The 17500-nt window shown below is 26.7% G+C and overlaps 1 protein-coding gene across 2 annotated transcripts in view; it reads left to right on the plus strand.

The window, feature by feature from the left end:
• The window catches only part of LOC100203405 (uncharacterized), a 203492-nt gene that overhangs the window by 62042 nt on the left and 123950 nt on the right, over positions 1-17500 (plus strand). For both annotated transcript variants that reach the window (XM_065804187.1, XM_065804188.1), the window contains exons 6-7: positions 9164-9330; positions 16121-16232. In XM_065804187.1, coding sequence (XP_065660259.1) covers positions 9164-9330; positions 16121-16232 — 279 coding nt within the window. The remainder of the gene's footprint in view (positions 1-9163; positions 9331-16120; positions 16233-17500) is intronic.

A 17500-nucleotide genomic window follows, 5' to 3' on the forward strand; every position in this document is an offset into this window, starting at 1 on the left:
GAGTATAAACTTTAATTTATGAGTCAATATTTCTTATGACATTTGTTTATACTTGTTATCTTTTCTTTCACTTGACCAACAAATTTTATGTTGTCATATAAGTACATCAAAATTAACCTTTTTTTCAAAATAAGCTTCTAGATTGCTTGTGAAATTCGGAATTTGGTCACTAAATTGCTTGAGGGTTTGTATTTAAATAATTATTTTTAAAACTACCACAATATTTCCATTGAATATATAACTCTATTATGTAAATATACTATGGAATCTAATTTTTTAATATTAAATAACTAAATTAAGTCTTACATTTATAGAAAAAGAAGAGTTACTCTTGTCTAGAAAAGAAATAAACTAGTTTCTTTCTTTTCTTAATAAATGAATTAAAATGTTTAATTTTCTTTCATTATTATTTTTTAAGTTTGTAATGCGTCTTTGCAACTAATAATTATTTTTTATTTTTGAAAAGTTAGTGAGTAACAAGTAAAAAATGCAAAACTTATTGTAAAAGTAAAAACTGTATTGAATTACTTAATTAGCAGTTATTTTGGGTTTCCAAGTACCATTTATTAAAAAGTATATATATAGTTGCGTTTTCACTTCCTTAATTAAAAATAGTAATAATGTTAAAATGTATGTTAAACTTTTTTTTCTTTTCTTTTTTATAATTTTCTTTTCCTTTTTTTATTCTTTTTCATTTCTCTACCCTAGAAGCAAAAAATATTAGTGCAATAATGGTGCAATATTGGGCCAATACTGGTAAACAATATTGGCATACCAATATCGGCAAGTATTAGTATGCTAATTTTGCTCCAATATTATTTGTCCAATATTAGAATGCAGATATTGGGGCCGAATCGGTATGCTCATCCATCAACCAATATTGATATGCCAAAATTTGCACATTAGCTTGTTAATATTGACATTTTTACATAGTTGTATGCAGGGATGCAGATTCCCAAAAGGATGCTGACTTTATACTTCTATTTTTCTTTGTATCTAGAAGCTCTAAATATGTTGCTTGACTTATGATCTGCTATAAGAAAAAAGTGTCCATAGTCTGTAGTCCTCAAGTCCTTGCTACCATTATATTTAAAGTTTTTGAGTTCAAAAATTGATTGTTTCTCTAATCTAAAAGTTTCTATTTTTTTCCCATAGTTGTCCATAAAGTTTTTTTTATACTTTTGGAGCTCCTGGATATCAAAAACTTGGAAGTATTCTTTTGGAAGAATTCATTTCTTTTTGTAACTTTCAAATTTAGAGTTCTTTTTGAAAATCTGCATCCCTGGTTGTACACATTTGTAACAACAAAAATTAAGAGAAAATGTCTTTTTTTTTAAATGGAATTTTATTGGATTTTTATCTGCAGTAATCATAAAAGAATTATAAAAATATATTATAATTCTTGTTGCATTACCTTTCCTCTTTAGATTTTCTTAGTTTTGTTTTTATAAATTAAATTAAAATTTAGTTGCTGTTGAAAATTAGCAAAGATTATTAAACTATGGTTACTTATAGCTGTTAATGTTGTTTATTTAATGCAAATAAATTATGCAAGCATGAATATTAGGTTTGGATGGTGATTTTAAAAATATTCTTTATTATCATTTTAAATTAAAGTTCAATCAGGTATATATTGAATTAAAGTTAAATCAGGTATATTTTGCAACGTTTTTTTTTAACAAAAAAATTCCATAAAGTATTTTTAATACTAAAATGTTGTTTTACAGCTTTTGAGTACCAGGTTGACATATTTTAGAAAAAAGTTTTTTTCTTTTAGATTTTTGTGAATTAGAATTTCACAAAAATCTTTAACCCTAGAAGAACCTCAAGATCTAATATAAAAAAAAAGAAAAAAGTAAGGTTATTTTTTTTACTAAAAGACAATCCTTAAAGCAGGCAAACCTAAAAAAATACCAAAAATTATTTAAATTGCTCCACTCTAATGTTTTATATACATCTCTATCTATGTTTTATATACATCTTTATCTAATTAGTGTAGAAAAAAGTCTATAGACTTTTTTCACTTTTTATGACTAAAGCATGAAGAATGAAATCAACACAAGCAGGTAATTTTTTTCTCACCAAGGAAAATTAAGAAATAAGTCTAATAAGTAAGATCAAAACTTGATATAAATCTTATGTTCAGTGTAACTGTATTACTATTTTAATTGTAATTTTATTTAATTTATTTGAATAAATAATCATTCTTTTGATTTTGATGGAAATTATATCTTTGACTTTTTTTACTTTATTTTGTTAGATGACTTTTTTGTATTTATTTTTTGCTGACTAATTTTTCCGATTCAATGACTTTTTTGTTCTGTTTAAGAGGTGGCATTCTTTTTTTTTGTTTTTTAACTTTAAATTACATAAAGACTGGAATTCGAAACAAAGTAAACAATGAATTTTTTTAATGAACTAATATGCATTGTTAACATAAGCATAAAATAACATAAATGACAGCAGCGTAGTGGATATTCTAATTATATTGGTCTTTTACTTATTAATAAAAAAAATATTTTTGTATTGCTTATTTAAATCTCTATCCTGTTGCTGTTTTCTTTTAGCCCCAGGTTGCTTCATATTTTAATTTTTTAGACTTTTAATTTTCAACCACTTTAGCCTCTTATTCTTTTTTTTTCAGATCATTTAACAAAATACTTTTGTTTAGGTCTTTCCTTTTTCCTTTTTGACTAGAGAACATTGTGATTATTGACAGTTTCCCACTTTTCCATGGACTTCTTTGATAAACACTTGTACTTGTTATATGGACAGAACGAATGACAGTTTTATTTGATAAAGTTTCAGCTGATTTTCTTAATAATAGATCAGTAGAAATATTACTGATTAATTTCTGGTTTATTATTTGGATGCAAAATACAAATATTTTTGTATTATCCAGAATTTAATCAGAAATATAGAAACTATTTTGAAATATGAGTTAAAAGTAGTTAATTGCTTAGGAGTTAAACAACTATTTTATAACGTTAATGGTATGTTTCTATTCAGCTATCTAAATCTACATTTACAATTTCTTATTCAGACAAGATGCTTTAGTTATATTATTGCATCATCAATAAAAGTAGAATTTAAATTAGAATCCAATTGTTTTTCAAAACTTTTGTTCAGCCACTCTTCATTTCTTATTTTATCAGATTTTGAATTTATATTATACATTTTGCAGGGATGAAAACGTTGAACGAATTCTCATTCCATAATTTCATTTACACTTTCATTTGTTTTTTTAAAATTTTTAAACAGTAAATCAGCTGTTTTAAAAAAACAGCTGTTAACAGCTGTTTTACTGTTTTTAAAATTTACACCCCCTACTTTTATTGCCCTCCCCCCCCCCTTCTTCTTGTATTATGCACATGAAAGTACAATTTTTTCTAATACTTTATATCCTAACATAAACTTTACTGTTAGAGTATTTCAAAAAATACAAGAACTGAATACAAGAACTGAAGAAACTTATCTTATGGATTATGGACCAGTGCTCAACAGTGTTGCATCTACTAAGATTCTCTATAGTTAGTTTAACAGGTTTTATTACCTCTAGTAAAACTTTGAAGACATCAAAGTCTATATTATTGACTAAACTTAAATCTGCCCTAAATTCTATTAAAATTTCTCAAATTCGTTGTCTCTGCCTTTATAAATGGCTCAAACATTATTGGTATTGTGTTCCAGCAATTTTTTACATCAAGATGAAGTTCAATTTCTTTTTTAAGTAGAGCTTTGGCGTTTGATTGAAAAACCTGATTTTGAACACTTGACAGTTTGATGTATTTTATTAACTTGCTTGAGTAAATCTTCTTAAGTAAATCATTGTAGTCAATATCATATTCATCAATAATAACTTCAAAATTGGTGCCTTTGTCAAAAGAATCATTTTTATTATTATTGTCATCACAGGCATCGCTCAAGTCTTCTTAAGTAAATCATTGTAGTCAATATCATATTCATCAATAATAACTTCAAAATTGGTGCCTTTGTCAAAAGAATCATTTTTATTATTATTGTCATCACAGGCATCGCTCAAGTTTTCAGTATCATGTTTTTTTTTTTATAAAGTGTCTCACATACTCCAAGATGTAGGCAATGATTAAGACAAAATTGACCAATAACATCTAAATTTTGAATATATTTCTTGTTTGTAGATGCTCCATGTTGTGTAGATACAACTAAAACTTTTTTCATCAGTTTTATCATATTGTATATATCTAATAGTTTTATAGTTAAATCATTATTTTTACCATTCTGAAGAGCTTTAATGGTCAAAAAAATCATTTTGTAGAAGCAATAAAAAATAAAAAATAAACTTTGTAGGTAAGCCATTTTTTAATATAAATCGCAAAACCAAAATGGATAAATCTTTTAAGTTTGGCAGATAAGTCTGTTGAGTATTTTAACTGATGTTTGAATAAAAACACTGCACTCTTGCACTGTACATAAGCATGGCTTTTTGGAAAGCTACATTTGTAGAAAACCAATTCAATGATGTCATGGAAATGACATCATTGAGTTAACTGCCTGCAAGCATAGTATAGTATTTTTCTATGAAGAAGCTTTTAATCACAAATGCAGTGACTGCAGTGTTGTATCTAAGCAAGTTACTAACAATCTCTTTTTTCACTTTTGCAAAAGACAAATGCATTTATTTATTTTTAAGCCAGTTATTCCTAATATTAAGTTGTTTTTTTTATTGTTATTTTAAATTATGCATTTCTTGTTATTTTTCTCTCTATAATCTTAAGAACACAGTTCTTGCTTCCTAGTACAACTTTCTAGTTAATCTTTGATCCAGTTAACAATCAATATATTCCTTCCTTGAGAAAACAGATTAACATCGACAACTGTGAATTGATTCATCGGCATCATCAGCAGAAAAGTTGCAGCTGTTGTAACTTGACCATCTTTTCTTTGGTATTTTCTCATTTTATTATTTGGTTTAGAGATTTTTTTCATGGAGATCCATTTATTGTAGAAAAACACAACTTTTTAATGAGCATTTTTATAGATTTCAGTTAGTGTGACCCTGGCTAAAAATGGGACTTTTTACAAACCCGGCCCTGGCCTGGCAAAGTTATAAGATTGAGCAGGGTTTTATATATGTTAAATTTAAAATTAAATACTGGGGTATATACAATGATTAAATTAAGACTTAAAAAGTTGTAGGTTGAATAAGTAAAGATAGCATGAAGGTTGGTGAGAGTTTTGAGGTTTTGTTGATAGGCAAGGAAATAAACTAGATAAAAAAATAATTTTTATAGCATGGAGGAGCAGATACTGTACAAGGATGCAACTTTGTTGTATGACAAAACAAGCAAGAATGAGTGTTGGTTGATCAAACTAGATGATGGCTTATCATGGCTTGCAGAGCGGCTCAAGCTTGGCAGAAAAGGCAATCAACAATATTGAAATAGTTATTTGCAGTAAATTGCTGCGTTTTGTTGGAGTTAAAATCCAAGCAGCATATACAAACAGCTTGAAAAAAGTTAAAGGTGGTGATTTTGGGTTTAACAGTTAATATATATCTGACACTTTGTTCGGTTTGGAGTTGACTATCTTATTGACTGTTGTTTTATTTTAGTTGTAGTTGTTATTGGCTGTGTTGAGGTAATGGTTTTAAACTTTCTTGCATCTACCTGTTTGTTTTTTGTCCATCAAAGTTTTTTTTTGACTCGATTGATAAAAATTTCTTGGTTGACATTAATACAATGAACAGTATCTCTGTGGACAACATGTTGAAAGAGTTGATTGAGTTTAAAGTTATCTTTTAGTTTATTCTTAAGTTTCATTGTTAAGTTCATCATTAAGTCTTATCTAATTTTAGTTTGTTAAGTTGACTTCGCCAAATGGGCGAAGTCAACTTAACATGTATCAAATAATGGTATCAAATTTAACTATATGAGGAGATTGCAAATTATTTGTGGTAAAATTTTTATTTTTTTTATTCTAATTCACTTCCAACAAAGCTGCAAGAAAACACTTTAAGTTAGGAGTTACTATAAAATAGAATAAAGTTATAGAGCAAGGAAACGGTTGGTAGAAGACTTAAGAAGTTTAAGGTTGTATGAGTCAGGAAAACTTGAAGATGGAAGAGAGTTCCAAAAGGTTGAAGTGCAGGGAAAAAAGATAGATGAATAAAAGTTTTTGTAGCATGCAAGGACAGATGCAGTGAAAAAATGAGACTTTGCTGAATGACGAATCAAGCAAGAATGAGATTTAGTTAATGGTAATATGGTATTATGATATGGTATTAGTTAATGGTAATATGGTAATATGGTATAATGGTAATATGAGATTTAGTTAATGGTAATAAAGAGCTGATAGCTCCCTTGATGATCTTTATGATGATGGCTTATTATGATGAAGGCTTGAACCTATAGTAGGTCCAACTACGTTTACAATGCATTTTTGAACCTTGTACAGAAGAGAAAGAGCATCATTAGAAGAACCAGCCCAAGTATGACAACAGTATTTCATGCAGGGATGAAAAAGAGATTTGTAGAAGTAGAGAATAAATTCAGGAGAGAGAAAATGGCCAGCATAATAAAGAGAAGCAACCTTAGCAGATGCTAATTTAGCAATTGATTTTTTACATAGTTTCCATGAAAATCATTATTAAACAATAATTCAAGATGTAAATAAGAGAACTCAGTAAGAGGATTTCCATTTATTAATATAGACATGTTAACAGTACTGCAATAGTTATTTGCAGTAAATAACTGAGTTTTGATGGAGTTAAAATTTACAAGCCACTGTGAGCCCCATAAGTGAAATCAGATGTTTGAAATGTGCAGGTGTTTGGATTGTGTTAGAATGATGGGAAGAAAATAATTGATACAATTTTTTTGGTAGCATAAGACACTTTATTATTTTGGTATCATCCTTTGAACTCATTTTTTGAGAACCTTTCTATAAACTTTTAACCCTAACAACAATTCTTTTAGCAAGTCTATCAGCTTGCATGCGCTGATTGTTTACAATTGTATTCAGAGAACATAGTTGGGTACTATTCCAATTTAAGTTCATTTTAGAGCTCTATTTTTTTCAAGTTAAGTTACAACTATTTTCGTTTTTTGTTACGAAACTGTTAAAACTGAGTTAAACAACTTTTTACTGATTATATATATATATATATATATATATATATATATATATATATATATATATATATATATATATATATATATATATATATATATATATATATATATATATTATATATATATATATATATGAACATGTATATGTATATATATATGAACATGTATATGTATATATATATATATATATATATATATATATATATTTATATGTATATATATGTGTATATGTATATATATATATATATATATATATATGTATATGTATATGTATATATATATATGTATGTATATATATACATATATATATATATAAATATATATATATATATATATATATATATATATATATATATATATATATATATATATATATATATGTATATACATATTGATTGGTTATTTATGTATTAAATTATATTAAAATAATGCAAAAACTCTCAAACATAAAACATAACTCAATATTACTATAATAGAGCAATAAATATTTAAGTTTTGTTTAAATGAAAAACAACATCATTAATACTACTTAAAGTTTCTCATACCATTGGAAAAAGACTACAAATAAAAGCTACTCAAGAAAAGCGAATGGTTTTTGAAAAAAATGAAATAGAAAGCATTTTATTTTATCAACAATAATTTAGCATACAAAGATAATAAGGACTGTATAGGCTGCGGAATAAATTCAACCAAATGTCTACTTCAAGTAAAAGAAATGTCTCCTTTCTTGAAAGATATAATATATCTAATTAAAACAATAAAGTTTAGAAAAGTCAAAAACACGTTTCAAGATAATATAAAAAATGATGTAAAATTAGTACAAATGTCAAATAGAACTTGTATAAAAGCTGACAAAACATCAAATATGTATAAGTTATCCAAAGTAGAATAGAACTACCTTTTAAAAAATGCTATTACTGCCACCTACAAGAAAGCTGACCCAATATTAAAAGATACACTAAATAAAGGCAAGCATGTTTTGCAAAACCGTAATGTTTATAATAAAATCAAGATAAATAGATCTTCTGAGTATTTTTTACTTTTAAAGATCATTAAGAAAATTTTGCCAATAACCCTACAGTACGACTTTTGAATCCAGCAAAAAATGAGATAGGAAGAATAAGCAAAATTATTTTATCAAAAATGAACATTGAACTCTGAAGTAAGTTATTAACTAACGGCAAAGCACTTTAAATGTCCCTGATTGGTTTTTGAAAATTAAAGATAAATGTCTTTACAAATTTTCAGTTTTCGAAATCAATGATTTTTATCCTTCAATTAGTGAAAAAATGCCTAACAATGCAATCAACTTTGCAAAAAAATATCTAATAATAAATACTGAATACAAAATATTAATAGGACATAAAAGAAAATTTTTACTTTTTAATATATATATATATATACATATATATATATATATATATATATATATATATATATATATATATATATATATATATATATATATATATATATATATATATATATATATATTCACATATATATTAAGTATATATACACATATATTAAAACTTTATGACACTTTTTTATTGATTCAGTACCTAGTTGCTTCTTAGTTCATATTATCTTTTAAGAACATTAAATATTCTATTTTGTAGGATGCAGTTACAATTATGTGTATACATATATATATATATATATAAATATATATATATGTATTATGTATATATATATATATTTTATATATATGTGTATATATATATATATATATATATATATCTGATAGAAATATATATATATATATATATATATATATATATATATATATATATATATATATATATATATATATATATATATATATATATATCTGATAAAAAAAACTGATAGAATAATCTTAGCTAGGTATCTGGCACATATACATTTTAGGTATCCTAAGAAACCATTGAAGTAGAGAGATAGTGTGTACCAAATTCTGATCTTTATGTTCACACATATTAGTTATATAAGTTCATATTATTACATATATTACCTAATAGTATATATGATATATATTATTTTTTTATGTTCTTTAAACAAACTTCATTTAGATCTTCTTAGATTGTCATATGGGTTTGATGTATCCCTGTTAAACACTACTACAACAAAGTTTTGCCAACTTTCAGATGGTTATGTTTTAAAACAAGTGGTTTTAACTTCTGGTCATTTTACAAAGTTAATGGTTAAAGCTTCTACAAAAGGTTCTTTGAAAATTGATGTAAGACTTTATGTAAAAGTTTTTAATTAAAAAAAAGTAACTCATGTAAGACTTTATGTAAATGTTTAAACCAATAGTTAATTTAAAAAAATCAATAAACAAACAATACGCTTTTACAAGTTTCCTAACATTTGGCAAACAATTTTCCTAACCAAATTTTACGTAAAAAATACCAAATCTAAAACTTAAAGTAATAATAATACTCTACTTGATAAAAAAAAGTAAAATAAAAAAAGTAAAAGTGTGTAATTTTCTTTCCGTGATTTTTATCATAATGGCTCTTGGGTAGAAATCTTTCATCTTCCAACTGAGCAATGTGCTTCTTAAATAACTTCTTGGATTCAGGCTGGCAATGAATCTTTTGTTGTCTTTCAACAATTTTAAGCCAAGCCTCACTCTTCTCTATGGTTTTCATCTAATTGTGCTGCTGCAATTTCCAATCAAAACCATTACTTCCATATCTATCAGCAAAAAAGTTCTCCAAAAGAAACAGACATCTGTTTACTATTGCTAGAAATCTCATATTTCATCTCAAAAATTTGGCTTTCATGACTTCTGGAGAATCTATAATAAATCCACCTGACTTGTGTGGTTCAGATTTTGTCACCTCACCAAAAGACTAAGTTGAATTATTTGCCAAGAGCATTTCATCAATATCATCTCATGATTCCACTAGTTGCGTCATACCTGTTATAGCCTTGCAGAAGTGTTCTCTGGAGCTATCATCTATACTTTAAAAACTATTTAATAAGTACCTATCAGAGCCTTGTTTTCCAGCCTGCTGGAAAGATGCATCTGTAATCCCTATTTTCAAAAACTCTGTAGAGCAATCTGACTCATCTAACTACCGTCCCATTTGTCTTCTTCCTATCATAAGCAAGGTTTTACAGTTTTAAAATAACAATCACTGAATCTCTCATCTTGAATCTAATAACTTATTTTCTGATCATCAATATGGATTTTGATCTCCTCATTTTACAACTGAGTTGCTAAAGTAATAACTGATGGGTTTTATTATGCATTCAATGAATGTGAAGAGGTTAAGGCAATTCTTATGATATTTCTAAAGCTTTTGAAAAAGTTAAGCATGCTGGTCTTTTCCATAAGCTTTCGTCTTCTTCTTACAGTGTATCAGATAACATCTTTAAGATTATTGAATCTTCCCTTAACAATTGTAGTATAAAAGTTGTCCTTGATAGACAGCACTCTTTTTCATATCCTGTAACTTCAGCAGTTCCTCAAGGTTCTATTCTTGGCCCTATTCTCTTTTTAATTTACTTTAACGATCTTTTAGATATTCTCACATAAGGTTGGGTATATTTACAATTCTTTCAGGTTGTTTTTGTAAGGATAAAGTATGTGTAACATTAGCTACCCCTACCTGATAATCAATTAAAACTGTTCCATTATTTTATCTTTTGTTTATTATCATAGTTTAGCTGTTTTAAAAGTTTGAAAATTAAAGTCTGCGTATATAGCTAAAAAAATAATGCTAGGGCAAATATAATTGTTGCTGTTTAGCAACATTGAACATTAGCAGCAGTTTTTTTGTTCATATAATTTATTGCATGTAGTGTGTTATTTTAGAATACTTCTATTATTAATAATGACAATGATGACTGGCGATTCTAGAATTAAAATAGGAAGTAGGGAGGGGGGGTAGGGGGGTAGGGGGAGAGGAAGCAAACTTAAAATGTGTCAAATACCCAGCTATAAGACTATATTCCTCAAAAATTCAACCATGACTTGAAAATCATTTACTTTGAGTGGAGGGTACTCCCTAAAGAAGGGTGTGTGCACCCGCACTACTATCATCATTCAGAGGCAATTCTCTGTAGTAGAGGGGGGTTGAGGTTAACCCTACACATGCTTCTTTCCTCCCTCTCCTCTTCCCTTCGCTAACCCCCACCCCCACCCTTCCCTTACACCATACACACAGAATCACCTCTAAATAATGATGATAGTGATAATAATGATGATGATGAAAAAAACAAAATAAACATAATAATGATGATGATGAAAAAAGAAATAAAGTCTAGAGTTTCTAAAAAATTTGTGGTGCGTGATTTCCCTTTTACAATCAATCAATCATTTATTTCTGAATTAAGATTTTACATTCAAGGATGATTGCAAATAGTAAATTTACTAATATAAAGTAATCACCTACTAATGTTAATAATATCTAATTAAAATAAAGATAATGCTAATTTTCACAATTTATAATAACAATAATAAACTTTATAACTTAAAAATAACGTTGTAAAATAATAATAACAATAATAATATTAGTAATAAAGGTTAAAAGTAGTTAATAATAGTAATGTAAATATTTATAAAAACAACAATAAGCAATATTAATGACAACAAACTATATAATAGAAATAAAAAAAAAACAACACTAAAGACAACAAAAATTGATTATAGAAATTATAAACATTAACTATATTTTTGTAATAAAAAGTATAATAAACTAGTTTTTAAGGTTGAGAATGAATTGAGAGCTTTTAGTTCATAAGGAATGCTTTTCCAAGTTTTAATGCTATGATATTTAATAAATTTATAAGAGCAGTGTTTAGAGAATGACAGGTTTAAAATACTATTGGAACGAAAGTGATAACAAGTGTTGGCACTTTTGGAAAAGAAATTGATGAAAGTTAAAGGTAAATTATTGTGCTGTTGGTTCCAGACAAATTGACTGTTTAAAAGTTGAATCTAGTCACATAGTTTGAATACTTTAGAAGTTACATAAAGCACAATAGGATTAAATTTAATATTCTGAAAATAAATAGTTTTTAAAACCTTGTTTTGGAGGTGGGATAATCTAATAAGAGCTTGTTAATGAAACTGCCCCTATACTTGCCATGTATATCTAAGATGTGAGCCATAAATAGCATGGTATATATTTAAGAGTGTCTAAAGATTAACTTAATGGCAAATTTTGGCTAACATGCCATTAGATCTACTTAGTTTTATTGCTAAGTCTTTAAAGTGGAATAAAAAGAAAAGATTTGAATCAATTTTTATACCAAGATATTTAATTGAGTTAACAGGTTCAATTTTTTTGTCACTTAATCTAAAGTTCATATGTTTATAGATTTTTGTTTCATTTGATTTAAAGATAATGAGTTCAGTTTTATTAGAGTTTAGAAAAAGTTTGTTGGAGCAAAGCCACTGAACTAGGTTGGCAAGATGGTTAATGTGTTTGTTAAGGGATTTATTAATTAGCATTAGATTAGTATCATCAACAAAGTGGTAAACAGTAGCAAACTTAATGGATGTATGAAGATCATTAATATAAAGAAAGAAAAGCAATGGTCCAAGTACTGAACCCTGAGGGACGCCATTAGAATATTTTACAAAGGTAGATTTTAAGTCATTAATAGAAACAAATTGTGTTCTTTTGTTTAAATATGTAGTAAACCAAGGGATATGCCTCTGATCCCACAATATTGTAATTTTTTCAAGAAAATTGAATGATATACTGTATCAAATGCTTTCTGTAAATCGACAAATACACCACATGCAAAATATTTATCATCAATTGCTTTTTTAATGAGTTCATTCATTTCAAGGAGAGCATGAGTTGTGGAGTGATTGCCACAAAATCCAAACTGATGGGTGTAAAAACAATTAAATTTTTCAAGAAAAGCATAGAAACTATTATGCATTGCCTTCTAAAAGAGTTTACCTATATTAGAAAGCAGGGAGGTGCGTCGGTTATTAGTGAAATCTAGTAGAGAGCCTTTTTTAAATATTGAAATAATTTTTGGTAACTTTGAAAATATCTGGGAAAATACCACTTTTAAATGAGTTATTTAATTAAGTAGTTTTTTATGTATAGATACAGCAGTGTGATCAGTGATAAGATATTTGTTCAATTTAAGTTTAAAAAATATATAGTGTGTAGATGGTCTAATATTAATAACTTCTTTTACAAATACATGCTTTTGGGTTGTCAATAAATTGTTTTTGTAAAGATGTTTCAATTTTTTCTCTTATAATAGATTCTAATTTTTTTGCAAGCAATGGCTTGGTTTTATGGTAAATTAACTCGTTATACTTGTCCTGCACAGACTTTGTTTCATAGAACTTCACCCAATCAATATTAGACATATAATCAGAAATTTTACTAAAGTCAGTTTTGGAGATATAAACTTGTAATTACTATGAGCTAATCTGCTGATATTGTTTTTCAAGGCAAAATTTAAAAAGATAAATCTATGACCTTTGATTATAATACTAAGCACAAAACTTGCGTCAACACCATACACACTACCAGATTCAGTTGTGAATATTAGGTTTAGTATATTAGAGAAAAAACGAGTAGCCAATTGGTATGTTGGTATGTTTATATATTGATAAAGAAAAGTATTATTTAAAGTAATAAATAATTTATGTTCAATGCCATTGTCTTCGGAAATAGATATTTTACTACCACTGGACCACTTAATGGCTGGGAAATTAAAACCACCCATAGCTAAAAATTTCATAAAAATAAAACCCTTAACGTTGACATAGCAACCTCAAAAGCATTAGCCATATCGACCATATCAACAACATAATTTGATCTGTAGAGACATCAAACTTGGTACTTGTTTTGGCCAAAGTATACAGCCCAGACTTAATCTTGCTAATCTTAAAACCAGTATTGAAAAATTTATATGAATCTATTGAGTTTTCTATATATAAGCATACACTGTTGCCTCTGTGGTCACTAGTTCTATCACACCTTTATGTATTGTACCCTATAAGTTCAACAACTAAGTTATTATTTAACCAAGTTTCACTTACTCTAATGATTTTTGGATGATGCATACTAATCGGAATTTTCAATTTGTCTAACTTATTTTCTAGTATGGGAGCATTCAAATAAATACACTCAAGTTCTGAAATATAAGGTAACAATGCTTCAAAAAATCTATTGTTTGTTTCAAGATTTGTATCAAGTCTGTTTCTTTCTTGTTGCAGCGTAAAATCGAGTTGTCTTTCTGTATCAGTTTGATTTGGACAGAAATAAACCTTTTTATGATCATTGCTATTTCTTCGATGCTAAAATAACTGGATTTCTAATGGATGTTTCATTTAGTTCCACTAATATTGGGCCAGGTTTCGTCTTTTCCTATGATTTAAGTCTTCTAGTATAAAGTGGTTTAATTTCTGATTTGCAAATAAAATCAAAAACATTTGCTATCGTTTTTTCATTTTCATTTTCTTTTAGTTGTCAGGTCTGTTTGGGTGGATTCTGAAATTCTGAACACAATTAAATTTCTTTTCCTCTCCTCACTATCATGCAGCTCGTTTATAGCTGGATTAGCTCAGGTAATTTTTTACCAGTTTTACAATTTTTGTAACAATTTGTACCCATTTTTTGCCAATATTGGCAATAGTTACTGATTGCTTAGATTAACTTAAATCATCTTTCAAACTTTCCATGTTTTTTAAATTATTTTTATCTTTATTCTCAAGATGTTATTTTTTGTTTGATAGTTCTATGAGATACTTGAAATTTTTTCACACCATTTATGCAACATTTTGGACTCAGGACAATGATTACTCTATCCAAAAGATGGTCAGTTTACTTGGTTTAAGAAATTACATTGGGTTTCTATTTCCATTTTCTTTCTTGGAAAGCTACCATCCTTAACAGTGGATTACTTCCTCTTCTGAACTTTTTTAGTTTTTTCTTATTAACACAATTACTATGAGAAGTTGAGATGTGTTTTTTATTTTCGTGATATATATGTATATTATATATATATAGACATATATATATATATATATATATATAAATATATATATATATATATATATATATATTTATATATATACTTATAAATATATATATATATATATAGATCTATAGTTTGTTGGCTTTGGGAAGAGCGGAAGGAAAAAAGTGATTCTTACGCCAACATATACGTCACTTTTAATTACTTTTAACTTTCGTCCAACATTTCCGTGTTGGACGAAAGTAAAAACTATTAATTTAATTACAAATTAATCGTTTTTTAAAAAAACCACAAAAACGCAAATTTAATTGACCAGAATGTTTTTAAAAATATTCTGAATGTTTTTAAAACATTTTGAATGTTTTTAACAATATAAACAATGTTTTTATTTTAATTTTTTTTAATAAAATGTTTTTATTTTTTTTACTGTAAATCATGCGCGGAGTGTTGCTACATCGACTATCTTATAGCCTGACTCGCAAGGGAGTGCTGCTACATCGACTGACAAATAGCCTGACTCGCAAGGGAGTGCTGCTACATCGACTGACAAATAGCCTGACCCGCAAGGGAGTGCTGCTACATCGACTGAGGGTTTGGTTGGGGCAGGCAGTCTATCATTATTAAAAAAAAAAAATTCCGGTCTTGCATTTTAATTTTTACTTTTTGTCAACAAAATATGGAAAAAACTTTCGGACAACATCTAAGGGTTCTATATATTTATATATATACTTATATATATATATATATATATATATATATATATATATATATATATATATATATATATATATATATATTTATATTTATATATATATATATATATATATATATACATATATATATATATATATATATATATATATATATATATATATATATATATATATATATATATATATATATATATATATATAATCACACACACTAAAAAAAATATTTTTAAAAGGGTCTTTACACCTTCTCTATGTCCTTTATAGTAAAATAAACTTTTATTTTTTATGAAAATGTAAAATGTGTTAAATTATTGTTTACCTTAACTCATTATTTTATATAAACTTTAGATTTTAAGACCATTACTTAATACCTCTGCAGATTTTTGTCCTTTTGAATTTGAATGTGCAATTGCTTCTTTATCAAATGAATCTGTAACAATCACAGCTGTTGTTGTTAAAAGTAAGTTTGTTAAAAATGAATATAAAAATGCATTTTTGTGTATATAATGCAGCCCTTGGAATTAGGGTGACATTTGACAATGTTACCATATTGCTAACCTAAGAGTGTTTGAGATCAGCAAAAATCGTAGATATTGTTTCTATGCGTTATGGTTAAACCTTTTTATCAAATTTTTTTTGCTAACCTGATGCGGACCTCTAAGTCGGCAAATTATTTCCAACCTCTTTGGTACTAATTCCAAGGGTTGATCATGTGATATGAGTGAATAAAAAATATATAAAAATCAAAATAAAATAATAGAAAAATAAAATAATGCTTTTCTTATTTAAAATTCAAGAGTTAATTGAATAGTTCTACAATTTTGAAGCATCTTTATCTTCATATCAGAAGCCTCAACTTGAACATTTAGGCACCTTAAAAAGTATTTTTGGTTCTCAGGTCAATATTTTTTAAATTTTTTTTTGAAATTTGAACTTTATAATTTAAGTTTTAAAAAAGTATTCCTTTGAATAATAATTGATTGTTTTTATCAATTGCAAAAAGATGCTGCTTATAAAACAAAAACTCATAAACAAATCATAGAAAATTAGAAGATCAAACTCATAAATCATAGAAAATGCAAAGGCATTAAAAGATCTGTGGAAAGGAATGTCTTATAAAGAGTTAGCCCAAAAGTTTGATGCCCCAAAGAATACAATAGCCTAAGTTACAAATAAAATTATATTATTGACCTAATGTGGTAATTTCAAAAATTTAAACAAGGCCATATTTATGTGCTTTGTAACAAAAAGATGTCAATATTTATATATTAATGGTGTCGTACTAACATGTCACAGCTAAAAATTTAGACAAACTTTGAGAATCTTAAACCTAGTCATCAATTTTGCTAATTTAGAAAGCATAATAATGAGGAACTTGTGTTTTACAAAATTATAAAAAATATACTTCGTTTTTCAGTCCATATCTGCAAACAGAAATAAACTGAAAAACGTTTTTCATTATTAAAGCATTGAAAAACGGTTTTTGATATTAAAGCATTTTTAAAGTATTTGATATTTTTACATTTTAGGTACTTTGTTTAAATAGTATGCAGAAGCTCAAGCAAAAACACGATTTGGTTGTTTTTGTGAACTTCATTGATGAACTTTTTTAATTTAATTAGACATTTGTAAATGTGCACATCCTTGTCCAATGCTTGGCCGGAAAGAGCAATATAATGCTTTGAGACTCCTTTCCTTGTCTAGGCTATTCAAACAAATAATTTTGGC

This window comes from Hydra vulgaris, chromosome 08 (assembly GCF_038396675.1).
Source record: "Hydra vulgaris chromosome 08, alternate assembly HydraT2T_AEP".
NCBI classification, from domain to species: Eukaryota; Metazoa; Cnidaria; class Hydrozoa; order Anthoathecata; family Hydridae; genus Hydra; species Hydra vulgaris.